Genomic DNA, 16,209 nt, shown 5'->3' with positions numbered 1-16,209 from the left:
GATACTTTGTGGGCATGCTGAGCTTTCAAATTTCCTTGTGGTGGAGGGGACAGGATATAAACTCAATAAATGTAATCTAATAAACCTTTTGCACACAGTCATGTGGCTTTATTTACATAAATGTAATGGGTTAAATGCCTCCCGAAGACCATAAGGGGGGAAGAGAAAGAATTATAGCCGGCTCCTGAAATATCTGCTTTGGAAAAGGAGCCTTTAAAAAATCAAGGGTCAGTCCTGCTCACTTCCAGATGCTAATGTCCCAAGATGCCAACGTATTTCTGTACCCTATTGAATACCCTGCAAGAGCTGCCTGGAAGATTTAAAAATACATCAGAAGTAAGGCTACACATTTAATATCAATGAAGTTTATTCCAGCATGGTTCATAAATTCTGTGCCAGCTTTGACATGCAGTGTTAAAAAGTCAAGTGAAGACACATTAAAAACATATATCACATTCAAGTGTCTGTAAAAAAAGACAAATATAAAATGCCCATTTCAAGACTTCCAAGCCCATGCGCTAGACTAAGACAGGACACTTAGTTACCCTGTGAAGGAGCCAGCCTTCAAGAGGGAAGTATTTTTGTCATTTTTAAGCCTGAAAAAAGTACCTCTAGTGCATTGCTAGCAAAAGTCACTGAAATAAGGACACCCACCCCCCAGTCTTAATGTATCTACAAAACTACTCTATCAATATATTGTGGCTTATCATATGTGGTAAATACTGCGTAGAAATACATTGTTGAAGGAAATACAAAACAGATTAACCTTTTAGTTGACGAAAAAGTGGAAAAAGAAATACAGGCTTGCAACGTATAGTCATAACTCACAGTTTAAGGATGGGCTACTGATGCAGCTCACTTTAAAAACAATGCAGGTATTTGTGACTTCTTTCTCACTTGGATGTACCCAGTTGATTTTGCCCCACAAGTGCTGTTCAGCTTGTATTACTGTTCTTTAGGATCACTATTGCTTTTAGGGTTTTTTTGGTAAATTATTTAAGCTACCACATTAAAGGCAGATTCCAATTCTCTTTTCCACCTCCTCAAATGCACTTCTGTAAACTGAATAACAGTTGATTTAGAGCAGGCATCCCCAACCTTCGGCCATCCAGATGTTTTGGACTACAATTCCCATCATCCCTGATCACTGGTCCTGTTAGCTAGGGATCATCTGGAGGGCTGCAGGTTGGGGATGCATGATTTAGAGGAAAACTGCATCCTAATCAGGTTTCCCTACTGTTTCTTTGGTTCAAACAGTGTAGGCCTGTTCATATCAGTTCAGCTTTGTTAAGATTATCATATTTTCATAAAAGCATAGTAATTGCCCCCAATAGAAATTTAAACTTTTCTTGTGCATCATCTCAAGGACAAAGTTGATGCACCTTTAGATTGTCACTGCCAAGATCTCATTTGCTGTTATTGCTTAAAGTCCCATACAGTGGAAGAATAACAGATACTGAGCATCCTTGCCTGCTTTCTCTAAAACAATTCATTGCTTGAAAATAAATCACCATTACTTATCCTTGCCTATCTTATTTGTTAAGCCAGATATATCATGAAGGTACATGAAGCTGCCATGGGTTTTATCTAATCCTGCAAAGTCTGCCCTGATGCAGTAGGAGTATAACATAGGAGGAAAATGTTAGATTCCCACAATGAGCATGCTCTGAAAACATTAAGCAAAAGCGGCAGGGTGGGGTGGGCTGCTTTGCTGATGTTACTTGTGTTTTTGAAAACCTTTAGTTAGATAGTTTGGTACCCAGGCAGGAGGTCTTTTTGACTCCACTGTAATCCTTTTAATAGAGAGTAAACATGTGCTCTACCACTGACCTACAGCCTGACTTTAAAAAAAATATCCAAACAAAGGCTTTATAGGAAACCCAAGCACATGCCACCCAACTCAGCAAAACAGGGCACCCCTGAAGCCTACTGCCATGAATCAAATACAGTGGTACCTCGGGTTACATATGCTTCAGGTTACATACGCTTCAGGTTACAGACTCCGCTAACCCAGAAATAGTATCTTGGGTTAAGAACTTTGCTTCAGGATGAGAACAGAAATTGTGCTCCGGCAGCGCGGCGGCAGCAGGAGGCCCTTTTAGCTAAAGTGGTGCTTCAGGTTAAGAATAGTTTCAGGTTAAGAATGGACCTCCAGAATGAATTAAGTACTTAACCTGAGGTACCACTGTATGTACTTACATCTTGCATACTAATTGTGCAAGAGCTTTGAAGCTGGTCTTCAAAAGACAAAAAGCGATGGAAGGGGGACTATAATGTGGTGAAAGTTGGGACACTTATCCACTTTCTCACCTGCTTATATGTAGTATGATAAGTTCCCTTCTCCAGCTATTTTCTACAACCCTTGCTAAAAAACTAAAACACAAGCTGATTCTTTGGAACCTTGCATCTCTATGTCTAGACAAGGCATATGGTGTTCAGAAATTGTGGGTAAGACAAAACTAAGTATCCCTATTTCTCTTAGTCATTCTTCTAATGCTGCTTTTCCTAAACAAAAACAATGGGATGCTTCCATGCATCTGCATGTAATGTAAAGCATCAATAATGTTGGAATATGTCTTCTTCATAGCCTTTTTCCTGCATCTATTAATACATATTAATAGATATTAATAGTAATAAAGAGGTCTCCAGCACACACACACACGCACACACACACACACAATCCATTTCTCATATTTCTTTTTTCTCTCTAGCTTAAAATCTCAATCTAAGGAATTGATTTTTTAAGAGAGTGCTGAAGTTCAGACTGGTTTAGAGTTTTGTGTCCAGTACTGAACAGGTTTCATGCTTGTCTGATGCAATCATCAATGTACGCAACCCTGATTATAGTCTGTTTTAAAAAAAAGGTTAAGAAAATTTACTGAATAGTACATTGTAGTGCTGAATGAGAAAAGACAGAGAAAAACATATCCAGGCTCAAACAGCAGCAGTTTTTCTGAGGAAGTCTTTCATGAGACTAGCATATCCTCAGCAGTGGCTTTGGTGATGATCTGTACAATGGAAATAAAAGTTCATAAAAAGGTTACAATTGCTAAAAGAAGAGTGTGCCCATTGTCCTCCCCTTTTGGCTCTGCAATCTTCTCAAGGCACTGTTGCTTCAGTCGGAATCTGAATCCGAGTCATCATCTGAAAGAGAGAGACGTTGTCAATAAAAATGTCAAGGTTGGGGTGGGCCCTATTTTATATGTGCACAATATAAATGCTTTGCCAACAAACCATCCTTCCATGCCTTGGTATCTTTTGTAATACCCCATCATTCCTATAACTTTTTTAAAAATTGGCATTTGAAATGTGTGATGCACAACACAGCCAGATCATTTATTCTAAATACAGAAGCTGAAGGTTGTTTTTTTAAAAAATTAGCTTCTAAACAGAGGATAGCAATACTGGAGAGAAGGCTTGCTCCCATCTATTGCAGATCTACATCTATTGCAAATATAGCCCACAAATGAGCTTGGATCTGTGGCTGATGGCAATGCAAAGCTGGTTTGTACCTACCTTCTGATTTACGTGGCTCAGGGGCATCTGAAGAATCTCCTTGCTTGAGATATGTCATCAGGTCATTAAAGGTTAGGTAGACATAAACGCAATAGACAACTGTGGCGATGAATCCAAGCACCTGAAGAGCAAAAGGTTTTGAAAAGCACAGTTTTTGAAAGCACAAATGAAAGGAAAAAAATTGTGCAGGAACAGCTTATTGAAAACATTTCGCTGCTGGCATCAGCTGCTGTGTGTGTCCCTATTTTAGGGAATTTCAAGCATTTCTAGTCCTCATAAGGAGGTACTTAAAGGGTCACAATTTCAGTGAATCTACTCTGAGCATGACAGTTATCAAACGTAAAGAAATATTAACAATTAAAACACAAAGTTTACATCTGAGTGAAGACTAGAGCTGTGTGGAAGTGACCTTTCAAAACCCTCCACCCGAATCACAGGCAAAGAAATTGGAGGGACATTCCAGGGTATGGGGGGCAGGTTTGCAAAAATGAAATAAAATATATTTAGAATAAATTCTGCAAAGTGGTCTTTTTCTTAGGGTGGAAGTGTGTAAGGAAAACATATCCAGTCATATCAGAAATAAACATTAGTTGAATTCAGCTCTTGTAAAAACTGTAGTTCTGAAGCATGCGCGCGCACACAGATATGGGTGTGGGTGTATTGCAAAACACCTCTTGATATAATAAAGCATAATAATATAATCACATACCCCCACTGGAAGATTTGTTGTGTTGCACCGCAATTCTGCATTTGCATGAAGTCAGGTTGTTGTAGGGGAGCAACTGTGAAGGCAGGCTGCACAACAGCACTGGCCACGGAGCTTCATTAAATGGGCGGAGGGTGAAAAGGGTGCTTAATAGCTGCATTGTGTGACAGGATGAAGATGCAGGAGGTTATCATGGCGCTTGTTTGGATGCAAGAGGCTTGTGTAAAGGAGGGGCAAGGGAAGCCTAGATAAGGGGGTGAAGGTGAAAATGGGTGAGGCTGCAGAATAGAGGAGAAAAGGGGCTCTAGAAATGGGGTTGGGAAGGTGAACATTAAGCTTAGTAGGCAGGGGAAGCTCTAGGGGGTTAATGTGGGGGAGATGGCAGGAAGATTAGTGAGGTGATCAGAAGTTTTTAATAGATTAAATACCACAGCTCTTCTTTCTATATTAAGATGGCCATAGCTGTTCCTTTGCATGAGTATCTCAATACCATTCAACAGATCTTCCTTCGTTTTGTTTAATCTTAGTTGCATGGAATGGATGCAAAACACCTATCAGTATCAGGTAGGTAGGTAGAATTTATCCCCTTATCATTAACTCCCAGGTATGAACCAGCCTGAAACATCAACTTACTCCTGCTGCCTTGGATGCTGTGTCAGAATATTTTGAGACTGCAGCAATCGAGATGGCAAAATATATAATAGCAGCAATGATGCCACATAAAAAGTCCTGCAAGACAAAGAGTTTTGAAATCAAGTTAGGGACGAAGTTTTAAGCTGGATGGGTGGCAAGGTTATGCACAACACATATCCCCTTAATTGCTGAAAACCAGATAGTCAATTGACAGCCCCAAATCACTTTTAGCTCAACACTGGGGGCTCTACCAAGTTATTAACAGGATGCAATCAAGCTTCTGCACCCAACTGCATATGAGGTTTATTTAGGTTTTGCGCTGGATGTCTCAGCCAGATTCAGATGCACATGCTCCTCAACTGTGATACCCTACTAATTCTGGATTCTCCTGGGAACCGCAGAAGTGCCACTCCTTTGCACACTTGCTGGGGTGTTCTCAGCTACACCTGTTGCATGGGCTCCTTCACCTAAGCTGGGGTGTTTTATTTGGGAAGAACAAGAAGCAGAGCAATGGCTCCACTGTTGGAACCCAGTGTTGAGTAGTGTAGAATTTAGTCTAGAACCTGACCAGCTGCAAAGTGTGCTGGGCAGCAAAATACGCTGGACCAATATGTTCTCTTGCCTTTAGCAAGTTCTTGAGCAGGACATGCGTTTAATCAAACCAACTGGCCCTGATCCAGCTCTAATCATATGCAACTATTAGAGGCTCCATATGGAGATGTGCCAATGAAACAAAGACCCTTAGGCCTGTTCAGTGGGGCCCAGATGAACTGAACAACACAGAAACATGCCCACTGGCTGGTCACAAAGAAGCTTCCAGGTGAATCTCTCTTACTACACTGGGCTGAAGGGTATTTCATTGCAGCCTCTCTGAGAAGCAATATATATGGAGATCTTCTGTACCAAGCTCTAGTACACAGAACAGATGAGAGAACTAGTTGGCCATGGTAAGATGCAAATCCTTCAAGAATCTGAAATCCTTTGGAGATCAGAAAGTGGTTGCTATTATGCACCATGCTGAGAACTGTCCACAGTTGCTGTTCATAGACCTAATGTTACTCAGACCTCACCCCCACAGTGCAGTTGCAGAATTTCCACAAAAGCAGACCTACAGTATCATCTTTCTATGCCACTGTTACTGCTGTGCAGGTGACAATGTCTATTCTTGATTTGTGCCACTTGATTTGTGCTCGTTTGAGACAATTCATTGGGTTAAAAGGAAAAGAAAAGCTGCTCGATGCTTTTTGAAACAAAAAATGAAGCACAGTAGCATACTTGAGTGCGTTCTTTTGACACAACACATATGGTTTTGCTTCATTACCTTGAAATCCACTGAAATTTAGCAGAGAACTTTCCCCGCAAAACATTTGTGCTATTTTTCTCAGGAGAATGTTTTATTGTTAATTCTCCCTTTTACAATTGTTTGGAGAGCATCCTATTAAGTATTTTATAAAATGGGGCAATGTTTAGGGGCAAGTCCTCATTGGGTTTCTACAGCAAATGCCTAGCTCTGCTGCATATATCTCTCACGGCAGCTTCTCAGGAAGAAACATCAAGAGGCTGATGGGAAATAATATGCTGTCATTGAGAAACTAAGCTGGAGTGCAGCTTTGCATTTTTCAAACATGGCAACTGCTAAATAGGGAATTTGTTTGGAGCCAGAGCAGCACCTAGTGGTCAGTTTCAGGAGCAGCCAGTAACTATTGATAGGCTAAGTCAGGAGGAAGACAATTTTAATTTATTTAATATTTATTTAAGGTATTTATATATTTAGAATTTCTAAGTGTACATAAAATCTTTATGGAAATCTTCTTTCCATACAAAGAATGAGAACAATTAAAATTCACCCTAGAAACATAAAAATATCTTTAAATGCCTGCTAAAATCAGAAAGTCTTTGTCAAGCACCTGAAGTTAAGCAGGGACGGGGTTGGGATGCCTAAACTTGGCTGAGAGGGGGTTCCAAAGAATTGGGGCCCACCATATTGTACACATGGCTCCTGGTGGGTGCAAGCCATGTGTTTGAGCCGAGGGGACCACTAAGAGAGACTTCCCCAAAGATCTCTGATAACTAAGGTCTGGGAAGAGTGGTTTGTCTAAGGCTACCTAGTGAGTTATTTGCAGAGGTTCAGTTGCACAGCCACTATGTTCTATGAATACTCACTCCATCTAAAAATAAGCTCTGATGGTAAGTGACAACAGATTTGCCATCAGAATGAAACCTCTGAAAGACAACAGGGAAGTTCCAGTGTGTTGGGGGGGAATCCCAAGGTTTGCAGATATATATTTTTTCTGGGGGGGACTCAGGGGAACGCATACCCCTAAACATTTTGTGAATCTAAGTTTGGTCTCATTGAGGGGCAGTATTTCAATATGAGTAGGAAAATGAGAGTACCCCTAAACTTTTTTTAAAGAAAAAAGCACTGGATATACGGAAAATATTAATGGAAAACCCCCTAAGTGGGCAGCAACCAGCCCACCCCCCAAACCACTCGGTGAGGACTGAGCATGGTAGTGGTCACAGGGCAAATGGAATGGAGGGCAGCTGGTTGGAACTGTGAACAAGGAGCATTCCACACGGCAACATTTTGCACGTTCCACTTGTAGTTGTGATAACTGACGATGATGGCAATAACGAAAATTAGATTTCATCCAGACACAGTAACAAAACTGACAAATGATGTTGCAGCTGAACAGTTTAAGACACAGTGATGTGCACCTCAGAGATCTCATATGGTACACAGTGACTGCTATGCACAAAATTAATCTTTCAGCTTGGCACTACAAGTCATCCTGGGAGACAACAGGGGCAGATTTTTGCCTGTGGTAGCTGGGCGCTAAAGCAGTCATGATACTAGGAGGTTATGCCCATCAGCACTGCAGGCTCTCCAAAATTCCCAGCTACCCATCATTCTTTCACTTCATTTCACATCATTCTTTCACCTTCACATCTTCCTTGCCAACCTTGGATATTCACTCCAAGGCTATGCAGGGATGGTCACCTGTGACTCTCCTGAAGCTGTTAGTCTCCCAATTGCCCTCAGTTCCAGACAGCAATGCCCGGAGGACCACAGATTCCCTACTGCCCAGTCTAGACAGTGACTGGCAACCCGCCACCCCCCAACCGCCATTTCATTGACTCGACTCAGATTGATCACATTTGTCCATACGCTTACCGCCAAAAGCCAATAGACTGCTTTGAACCTCTCATTAAGCTTTAAGGAATAGGCAAAGAAAAAACACAGGGCCGCCAGAAGAGTTAATAGTGGTACAATCAGGAAAGACCCAGCAGAGGAGGCAATATAACAGATGAAGATGATGAACGACAGCACCTGCAACACAAAGGAGAACATTATTGGTCACCTGGAGCTCAGAGCATGTGGGTTCCTCCAGGTGTCCCTTATTGTTCCGCATTCATTGCAATTCATGCTCATTATATTATTGGGGCAGCTATATACAATCCCACCTTCAATACCATTTGTGCCTGCAGATAGGGACATATCCCCAGGGCCAGATTTAGGTTTGATGAGGCCCTAAGCTACTGAAGGTAATGGGGCCCTTTATATGTCCAGCTGACATTTGTCACCAACAAATTGTCGCTGTTTTTTATGTTTAATATATGCTTATATGGTAATTTATAGACCTAATAGGTATCTGAAGCCATTTGCACATACAAATAGGAACCTACACAACACAAAAGAGAGCCAGTGTGGTGTAGTGGTTAAGAGCAGTAGATTTGTAATCTGGGGAACCGGGTTCGCGTCTCCGCTCCTCCACATGCAGCTGCTGGGTGACCTTGGGCTAGTCACGCTTCTCTGAAGTCTCTCAGCCCCACTCACCTCACAGAGAGTTTGTTGTGGGGGAGGAAGGGAAAGGAGAATGTTAGCCACTTTGAGACTCCTTCGGGTAGTGATAAAGCGGGATATCAAATCCAAAACACTGTTGCTGTTTTCATTTAAATATTTTTAGGGCACCCAAGAGAGTGGGACCCTAAGGTATAGCTTGTGTAGTTTATATGTAAATCCGGCACTGCATGTTCCATATTTTCCTGTTGAAATCCTGTCACTTTTCATACCACAAATGCTCTGTTTGGTTTTTGTGTGTCCTGCTTTCATTGTGCTACAGTGCAAGAGTACCCTTCCAAATGGGAATAACACAGTCATATTGGAGAACAACCAACAAAGTGGAATGATGTGCAGACAGTCCAGTAGAAATCCACCACTAATGCACTATTTGGGGCTTCTCTTGCACTTCTAAGTTGTATTTTAGAACAGGGCTGGGCCCATTTCAGGCTTACAAGACCTGCCTTCTTTATTAGAACTCTAATATCCACCAATCAGAGCCAAAGATTCAAAAGACATGTTGTATTAACAAACTTGGCACCTCTGATACTCAGCAAAAGAACTGGTTTTGAGTCTCAGAATGGAGTTCAGCCCTTTCATGCAAACATCCATTCCTTGCTTCCCCCTTTCCAAACTGCTTTAGTTTCATCAGCCTAATGTAGAGGTGGGAAGTTAGTATTGCTAAAAGAAACCCGGAAATCTGAAACTCTTGCCTGGTCTACCTGGAAATCAGCCAGAGATTGATCAGTAGATTCCAATTCTAAAGTCCACATATGGCAAACTAAAGCATCATCAGGAGCACAAACCTCCAAACAATGTCATTTTTATGGCAAAGCAAGATTAAGGCTGCAATCCTAAACTCACTTACTAGGGAGCAAGGCCCCCTGAACACAGGGGAACTTTTTTTCTGAGTAAACACTGCAGGAGAGACAGCAGGAAGCAAACAAATGCATCTTAATTTTATTCTGCTCAGTTGTTCCAAGGAATCTCTGTAGAGGAAGCAGACAGCACTTCCTCCTTTTTAAAGATTTGTTAAACCACTTCAAGCAAGCAATGCAAAGCAGCAAATGCTTACTCTGAGGAAACAAGAGTCACACTGTTTTCAGAAACAGTAACACAACATGCTTTCTTTAGAATCTGGAAATGATTTGTCTTATAGGAACAAAAACCACATAGGCAAATGCGAGTGGTATTAGCTATATTTTTTAAAAAAATATGTAAATGACACTTGTTTCTTCAACATTTTTGACATTTCCATTCCACTAAAACTGATTATGTAATTAATTACATTACTTTCACCATTAGGGAATGGCAGAAGCCAAATGGTTGCAGAATGGATGCAGCGCTGATTGTGATGAACACAGGATGCCGGGGGGAGGGGGTGTTTATATCGCTGCTTCGTTAAACCTGGCCTATATTTGAAGCTATATTCCTTGTGTTATACACACTCTCTCATATGCACACAGACCTTCCTTTCTAGAGTTCCAAATGGCATGGTGATGGCAAGGTGGGCAACTCAGGTAGTAGGGATTTTTTGATTGCTCTGGGACTTGAGAGCAGATGGGAAGCACACTCTGCAGTAGATTCTCTTAGGGCCACTGGAAGCCTGCCTCCCAGGAATCACATCATGGCATGGGGGAGGCCAGCCAGGCATCATCCATTGGTCAAAGAAGGAACAGCTGCAAGGAGATCATTTCCTCCGTCTCTGCCTGAAAGAACGTCCAGCTCCATCTGCCTGCTGTTCTGGGCTGCAGAAGCCAAGGGAAAGCACACTCTGGCTCTGTCCATCAGCCAAAGAAACAAGCTACCAATTGCTGTTCAAGCAAGAACAGCAGCAAGGGATGATCAACGTGGCCCAAACTTGTAGCTCACCCCTGTTTTCTGACCTTCCTTTGCTTCCCCATGTATTAAAGGTTTGTTCTTTTTTAAATTCAAACCAAACAAAGTTGCAGTGTGATTCAAGAGGTAATGCACAAATGCAAAAGATAATATCCCATTGTGATACCATGATCACTAAGCAACACAATCCACAGGTAAATTCACATCTAGTAACCCCTCCATGTTGCCACATGGCATGGTGCAGGTAGGTGAGGATCTACGCAGTTATTCATGCAACTTATAAAAGGAACCGGACATTATTAATGTTTCACAGTGCCTTGTACTGCTCTCTCCAATGATACATCAAACATTCTGGCCTTAAATTGACCCCCTGCCTCTACCTCTTCCCTCCACTCCCTTTTTCCTTGCGTACCTTGTCTTTCTTGTTTGTAAACTGAATGGCTGGGCCTGTCTCCCCCTCCCTCTTTCTGTTTGATGTGAGCCACTTTGGCAGAGACAATAATTATTAGAGAAAAATACAGCAAATGAAGAAAAAGCAAATCTTGCGCAAGAAATTGCTAGTCATTGTCAACAACTGTTTGTGACGTCTGTATTAGAAGGGAGGGCAGAAAGGAGGAGGACAAAGAAGGGGAAAACAAAAAATGGGAAATAACCACATCAAGAGAATAACAGAATCCTAGAGTTGGAATGGATCCCAAGGTCTAACCCCCTGCAATGCAGGAATCTCAGCTAAAGCATCCATGAGAGATGGCCATCCAACCTCTGTTTAAAAACCTCTAAGAAAGGAGAGTACACCACCTCTAGTGGGAGTCTGTTCCACTGCTGAACAGCTCTTACTGTCAGAATTTTTTCTGAATGTTTAGTCGGAATCTCCTTCCTTGTAACTTGAAGCCATTGGTTCAAGTCCTACCTTCCAGAGCAGGAGAAAACAAACTTGCACCATCTTCCATGTGACAGCCCTTATGATATTTGAAGATGGCTATCATATCTCCTCTTCTCCAGGCCAAACATACCCAGCTCCTTCAAGTGCCTGCATAAGGCTTAGTTTCCAAACCCTTGATCATCTTGGTTTGCCCTCCTCTGCACACATCCCAGCATGTCAATATCCTTCTTGAATTGTGGGGCCCAGAATTGGACACAGTATTCCAAGTGTGGTCTGACTAAGGCAGAATAGAGCGGTACTATTACTTCCCTTGATCTGGACACTATACTTCTGTTGATGCAGCCTAGAATAGCATTAGCTTTTTTTGCTGCTGCATCACACTGTTGACTCATGTTAAGCTTGTGGTCCACCAAGACCCCTAGATCCTTTTCACATGTACTGCTAGTAAGCCAGGTGTCCCCCATCCTGTATTTGTGCATCTGTTTCTTCCTGCCTAACTGTGGAACCTTACATTTGTCCCTACTGAAATTCATTTTGTTAGCTTGCACCCAGTTCTCCAATCTGTTAAGGTCATTTTGAATTCCGATTCTGTCTTCTGTGGCATTAGCTACCCCTCTCAGTTTGGTGTCATCTGCAAATTTGATGAGCATCCCTTCAATTCCTTCATCCAAGTCATTTATAAAGACATTGAACAACAATGGGTCCAGGACAGAACCCTGTGGCCCCCCACTTGTCGCTTTTTTTCCAGGATGACAAGGAACCATTAATTAGTACTCTTTGGGTTCGGGCATTCAACCAGCTACAAATCCACCCAACAGTTACCTCGTTCAACCCACATTTTACCAGTTTCCTCGTGAGAATATCATGGGGAACTTTGTCAAAAGCCTTACTGAAATCAAGATACACTATGTCCACAGCATTTACCTGATCTACCAAGTTTGTAATTCCATCAAAAAAGAAAAAAGAAAGAAAAAGAAATCAGATTGGTCTGGAGTGATTTATTTTTGAGAAACCCATGCTGGGTCTTAGTAATCACAGCATTACTAATCACAGCCACACGCCTGCCTTCTTACATACACCCAGCTCATGGAGTGACCCTGTAAGGGGTAAGAGGAAAGGGTACAAACAAAGGCTCTGTGTGTCTCCAGGCTTCACACCAGAACTGAATCAGATTGGCTCAATCATCTCCCCCCTACCACCCTGCAGCCGACTTTGGGATTTGGATGCTGAAACTTTATAACGGGGTGGGGAACTTATTTCAGATCAAGGGCTGCATTCCCTTCTGAGCAACATTCTGGGGGGTGGCACATGCCAGTAGAAGGCAAAGCCAGAATCAAAAGTAGGTGGAGCAATAAATGTATACTTCACCTTTATATAGTAGGGCAGTTTCTACACATCTCTCTCTCTATCTTCCACCCAGATAAGAGGCACTAGCAGAGGTCAAGGATATACTCCACCCAGGCAACGAACACTTACAGCATGATGCAGGGATGCTGAGAGGTGTGGCCTGGGAGAGCTCTGAGGGCCATACAGAGAGGCCTGGAGGTCCCTGAGCCTCCTCACCACTACCATGGGGTTGGAAAAAGCATCAGAATTTAAGACAAGGTTACCAGATTTTTTTCAATGAATCCGGGGACACTTTTCAACTTCAATGGATTTTGTATGGGGACTGATTTGTAAATCCAGGGACTGTCCCCAGGAAACGGGGACGTCTGGTAACCTTAAGAGCCACAGCTCGCCTAGTCCAACAACCTGACAGCAGCCAACCAGATGCCTCTGGGAAGCCCACAAGCTGGACACAAAGGTAATAGCCCTCTCCCCCAAGAGCGCCACCAAGTCCCATGAGAACCAAGGAGGTCCCAGGTAGCCAGTGTGACTAAACAGGTGCTGATGGAGCTCTGTGAATTTATTGAATCCCCTTCTGATGCTATCTGCATTGCTGATCCCCACCACATTTTGCGGCAGTGAATCCCATAATTTCATTATGCAATTTGTGAAGAAGTCCTTTCCTTTGTCCGCCCTGAATCTCCTGCCAATTTAGTTTCATTGGATGACTCACTTAACACCAGATTTTGGGAGAGGCAGCGATATAATTTTTTCTATCTAGTATCCACTTTTTGTACAAGGCACATCATTCTGTAAAAGTTATGTCATATATTCCCACCCACTCACAGAGAGAGAGAGAGAGAGAGAGAGAGAGAGAGATGGAGATGCTTTTAGGAGACTCCCTAGAAGAGATCTCAGCACTAGAACAATCAACAGAGCATTCCAAAACTCTGCCCCTTTCAATTTTTGTGTGAAAAGTCCCTCCCTGTGGAACGCCCTCCCATCAGATGTCAAAGAATTAAACAACTATCTGACGTTTAGAAGACATCTGAAGGCAGCCCTGTTTAGGGAAGTTTTTAATGACTGATGTTTTAATGTATTTTTAATCTTTTGTTGGAAGCCGCCCAGAGTGGCTGGGGAAACCCGGCCAGATGGGTGGGGTATAAATAATAAATTATTATTATATTATTATACCTCTCAAAAGTTGCATCACCAGGTATGAATATCCAGGTAATCTGCAGCCCTGAAAAAGCTCTAAGGGCAAGATGAGGGGAGACTTGAGCAAAGGAAGCTATTTTAAACCAGGTCTTATAACCTTAATGCAGCTATTCTCAAACAAAGGAACTTCAGTGGAAGACTACAACATGAAACGGCTGGATTTGAATTTATCAAGGGATTGAATGCTATCATTTGTGGTTTTAAATGAGATAGTCATACCTTATCACGCTACAGTGAGTTAATTAACTTACCCACGATAGGATTTGTGTTATCGCCTACATTGTGTACCATCACTGCTTTCTTCCAGGCCTGGTTGTTGAGTATTAATCCTCATCTGTTTTGCACAAACTTTGCCGGGATGTCAGGGGTGGCTCATCCTGTTGTTTCGCTGCCCCTCCTGTTGCCACCTCCACTGAAGCCTTGCTTAACAGGGTTGTGCTACACTTCTCTGCCTCTGCCCACTTCTCCAGGGCGGTGGGACACCACACCTGTGTGGAATCCACTGCTCAAAGCGGCTGCCTCAGTCCATGCCCTATCCAACTTTGTATAGAGCATTCATTCTGATTTGTTTGCCAGGACCTCACGTCAACCAAATGTTATCCCACGGTTTCCACTGCATTTCCCCCTTAACTTAAAGAGACTGTGGGGGGTGTGGGGGTGCTAAGCACATTCGTTGCCCAAGAGCGCCAAATCCACTTTAATTGCTCAACTTGAATATGACAGGATGCAAACTGATTTCGGTTGCAACATACAGCCAGCCTGGAAAAGGCCACCGTTAATAACCCCCGTCCTCGCTATCTGTTTGACTTTATACAGTTCCTTTCCCTCATACGTCACTATTCTATAACCCCAACGCCACGAGTGCTATTCATATCCGCAACTTCATGCTTCCAAAGTGGACTCTAGCCCAGAAAAGCGTTTGCGCCGTAATAAACTGCTTAGCTTCCAGGGTGCCGGAAGCCTCTTTCTTTGTTTTTACTAGTACAGAAGTCGCCCGGGCCTGTGCCTTCTCTTGTCTCTCCCTCTCCCCTCCGGGGTGGGCGTGGTGGCCACCATCGGGGTCCCTGCGAGGCGCGCGGGGGGGGGGGGAATAATCGTTTCTAGGCGAATCCTACACGACGCCTGCTGGAACCAGTCCTGGTTTTCCAAGGGCCTCAGGCTGCGATCCAGCGCGCCCGGTTTACCTGCGAGTAAGCGCCTCCTGGACAGAGCTCGATTCTGAGTCCACGGGCACAGGAGAGATTGCTGTGGGAGAGGGTCACGTTCAGGGCAAAGGAACCCGACCTCGTTTCCCTCCTTTGCTCCTGGCAAACTTCCCGCGGCGTGGAAGCCTTTTGCCAGGAGAGATTGCGAGCAGAGCCTGCAGTTTCTCCGCCGCCGCCGCACTTCCTCGTCTTCTCCGCCTCCCTTCCCCACGCGCAGCCCTTGACTCGAGTTTGCAATGCATTCGCCCCCGCCCCCCCTTCCGCGCCCCATCTTACCGCCTCGGCCAGCAGGAGCCTCCCTTTGCCGGAGCTCAGAAACTCCTTGAAGGATAGGAGCAGGCGAGCCCCCGGCGGAACCGCGCCGCCGGACTCGGGATCCTCCGCTTCGGCTCGCTCCATGCTCGGCTGCGCGGATCCGAGCGAGGCGTCGCCTAGCCAAGAGCAGAGACCAGAGCGCCCCGCCGAGTTTGCGGTGTTTTTTCCCCCCTCGTTCTCAAAGGGAGGGAAACGGAAATCCTGATTCTGCGGAAATGGGGGGCAGAAAACGCCGAGCCGAAGAAAAAAAAAGTTTCCTCAGCGGTTGCCAAATCTACAGCTGGGGACGCTGCCGAGCAGCCGCTGCCGCGCGGCAACCTCGCGCCTCTCGCGCGCCCCGCCCCTTCCGACGAAGAGCCGGGCGGGCGCCACGTTAGGCGACCCCCGCCCCCGACTCGTGCAGCTGCTGGAAACAGGGAGTACTTCCTCAGGCGAGTCCATGCGCGGCTGTTGCAAACCCCAGGACGTGACCCTCGGGGAGCTGGCGCCCCGCTGCAGTTTTGCTTCGAAGGATTCGAAGAGCCTTGCTGCATCAGAGATGGAAGATCCACCTGGTCCCTGTTTAGAGCACCCAGCGGCCAGCAGCCACGGTCACCTCCACACGGTACATTTAAAACTCGCTTGTACCACTTTAACAGTCTTGAATTCCCGCAAAGAATCATTGAAGCTGTGATTTAAAGGGTACAGGCTTTGCAGAGCTTCAGTTCCCAGCATAGCTGCCAACTCC

The 16,209-nt window shown here is 44.1% G+C and overlaps 1 protein-coding gene across 1 annotated transcript; it reads right to left on the bottom strand.

Annotated features, from left to right (window-relative positions):
- Positions 1 to 349: 349 nt before the first annotated feature.
- CMTM3 (CKLF like MARVEL transmembrane domain containing 3) lies at positions 350 to 15,801 on the bottom strand. The gene is made up of 5 exons (XM_081018468.1): positions 15,444 to 15,801; positions 8,031 to 8,186; positions 4,856 to 4,951; positions 3,517 to 3,637; positions 350 to 3,144 (listed from the first exon to the last, which is right to left on the bottom strand). Exons 1-5 carry the CDS (start codon positions 15,564 to 15,566, stop codon positions 3,116 to 3,118), a joined length of 525 nt encoding a protein of 174 aa, XP_080874594.1. The 5' UTR covers positions 15,567 to 15,801; the 3' UTR covers positions 350 to 3,115.
- Positions 15,802 to 16,209: the final 408 nt, after the last annotated feature.

The sequence above is a fragment of the Podarcis pityusensis genome (genome assembly GCF_964106645.2).
Source record: "Podarcis pityusensis genome assembly, chromosome: 8".
Taxonomy (NCBI): Eukaryota; Metazoa; Chordata; class Lepidosauria; order Squamata; family Lacertidae; genus Podarcis; species Podarcis pityusensis.
This window is presented reverse-complemented; position numbering and strand designations above follow the sequence as displayed.

Coding starts and splice junctions, on each gene's coding strand:
- CMTM3 (XM_081018468.1), bottom strand. CDS start 15,566: ATGGAGCGAGCCGAAGCGGAGGATCCCGAGTCCGGCGGCGCGGTTCCG. Junction 8,187..15,443: donor GGCTCCTGCTGGCCGAGGCG/GTAAGATGGGGC, acceptor TTTGTGTTGCAG/GTGCTGTCGTTCATCATCTT. Junction 4,952..8,030: donor CAGTCTATTGGCTTTTGGCG/GTAAGCGTATGG, acceptor TTTGTCTTGCAG/GACTTTTTATGTGGCATCAT.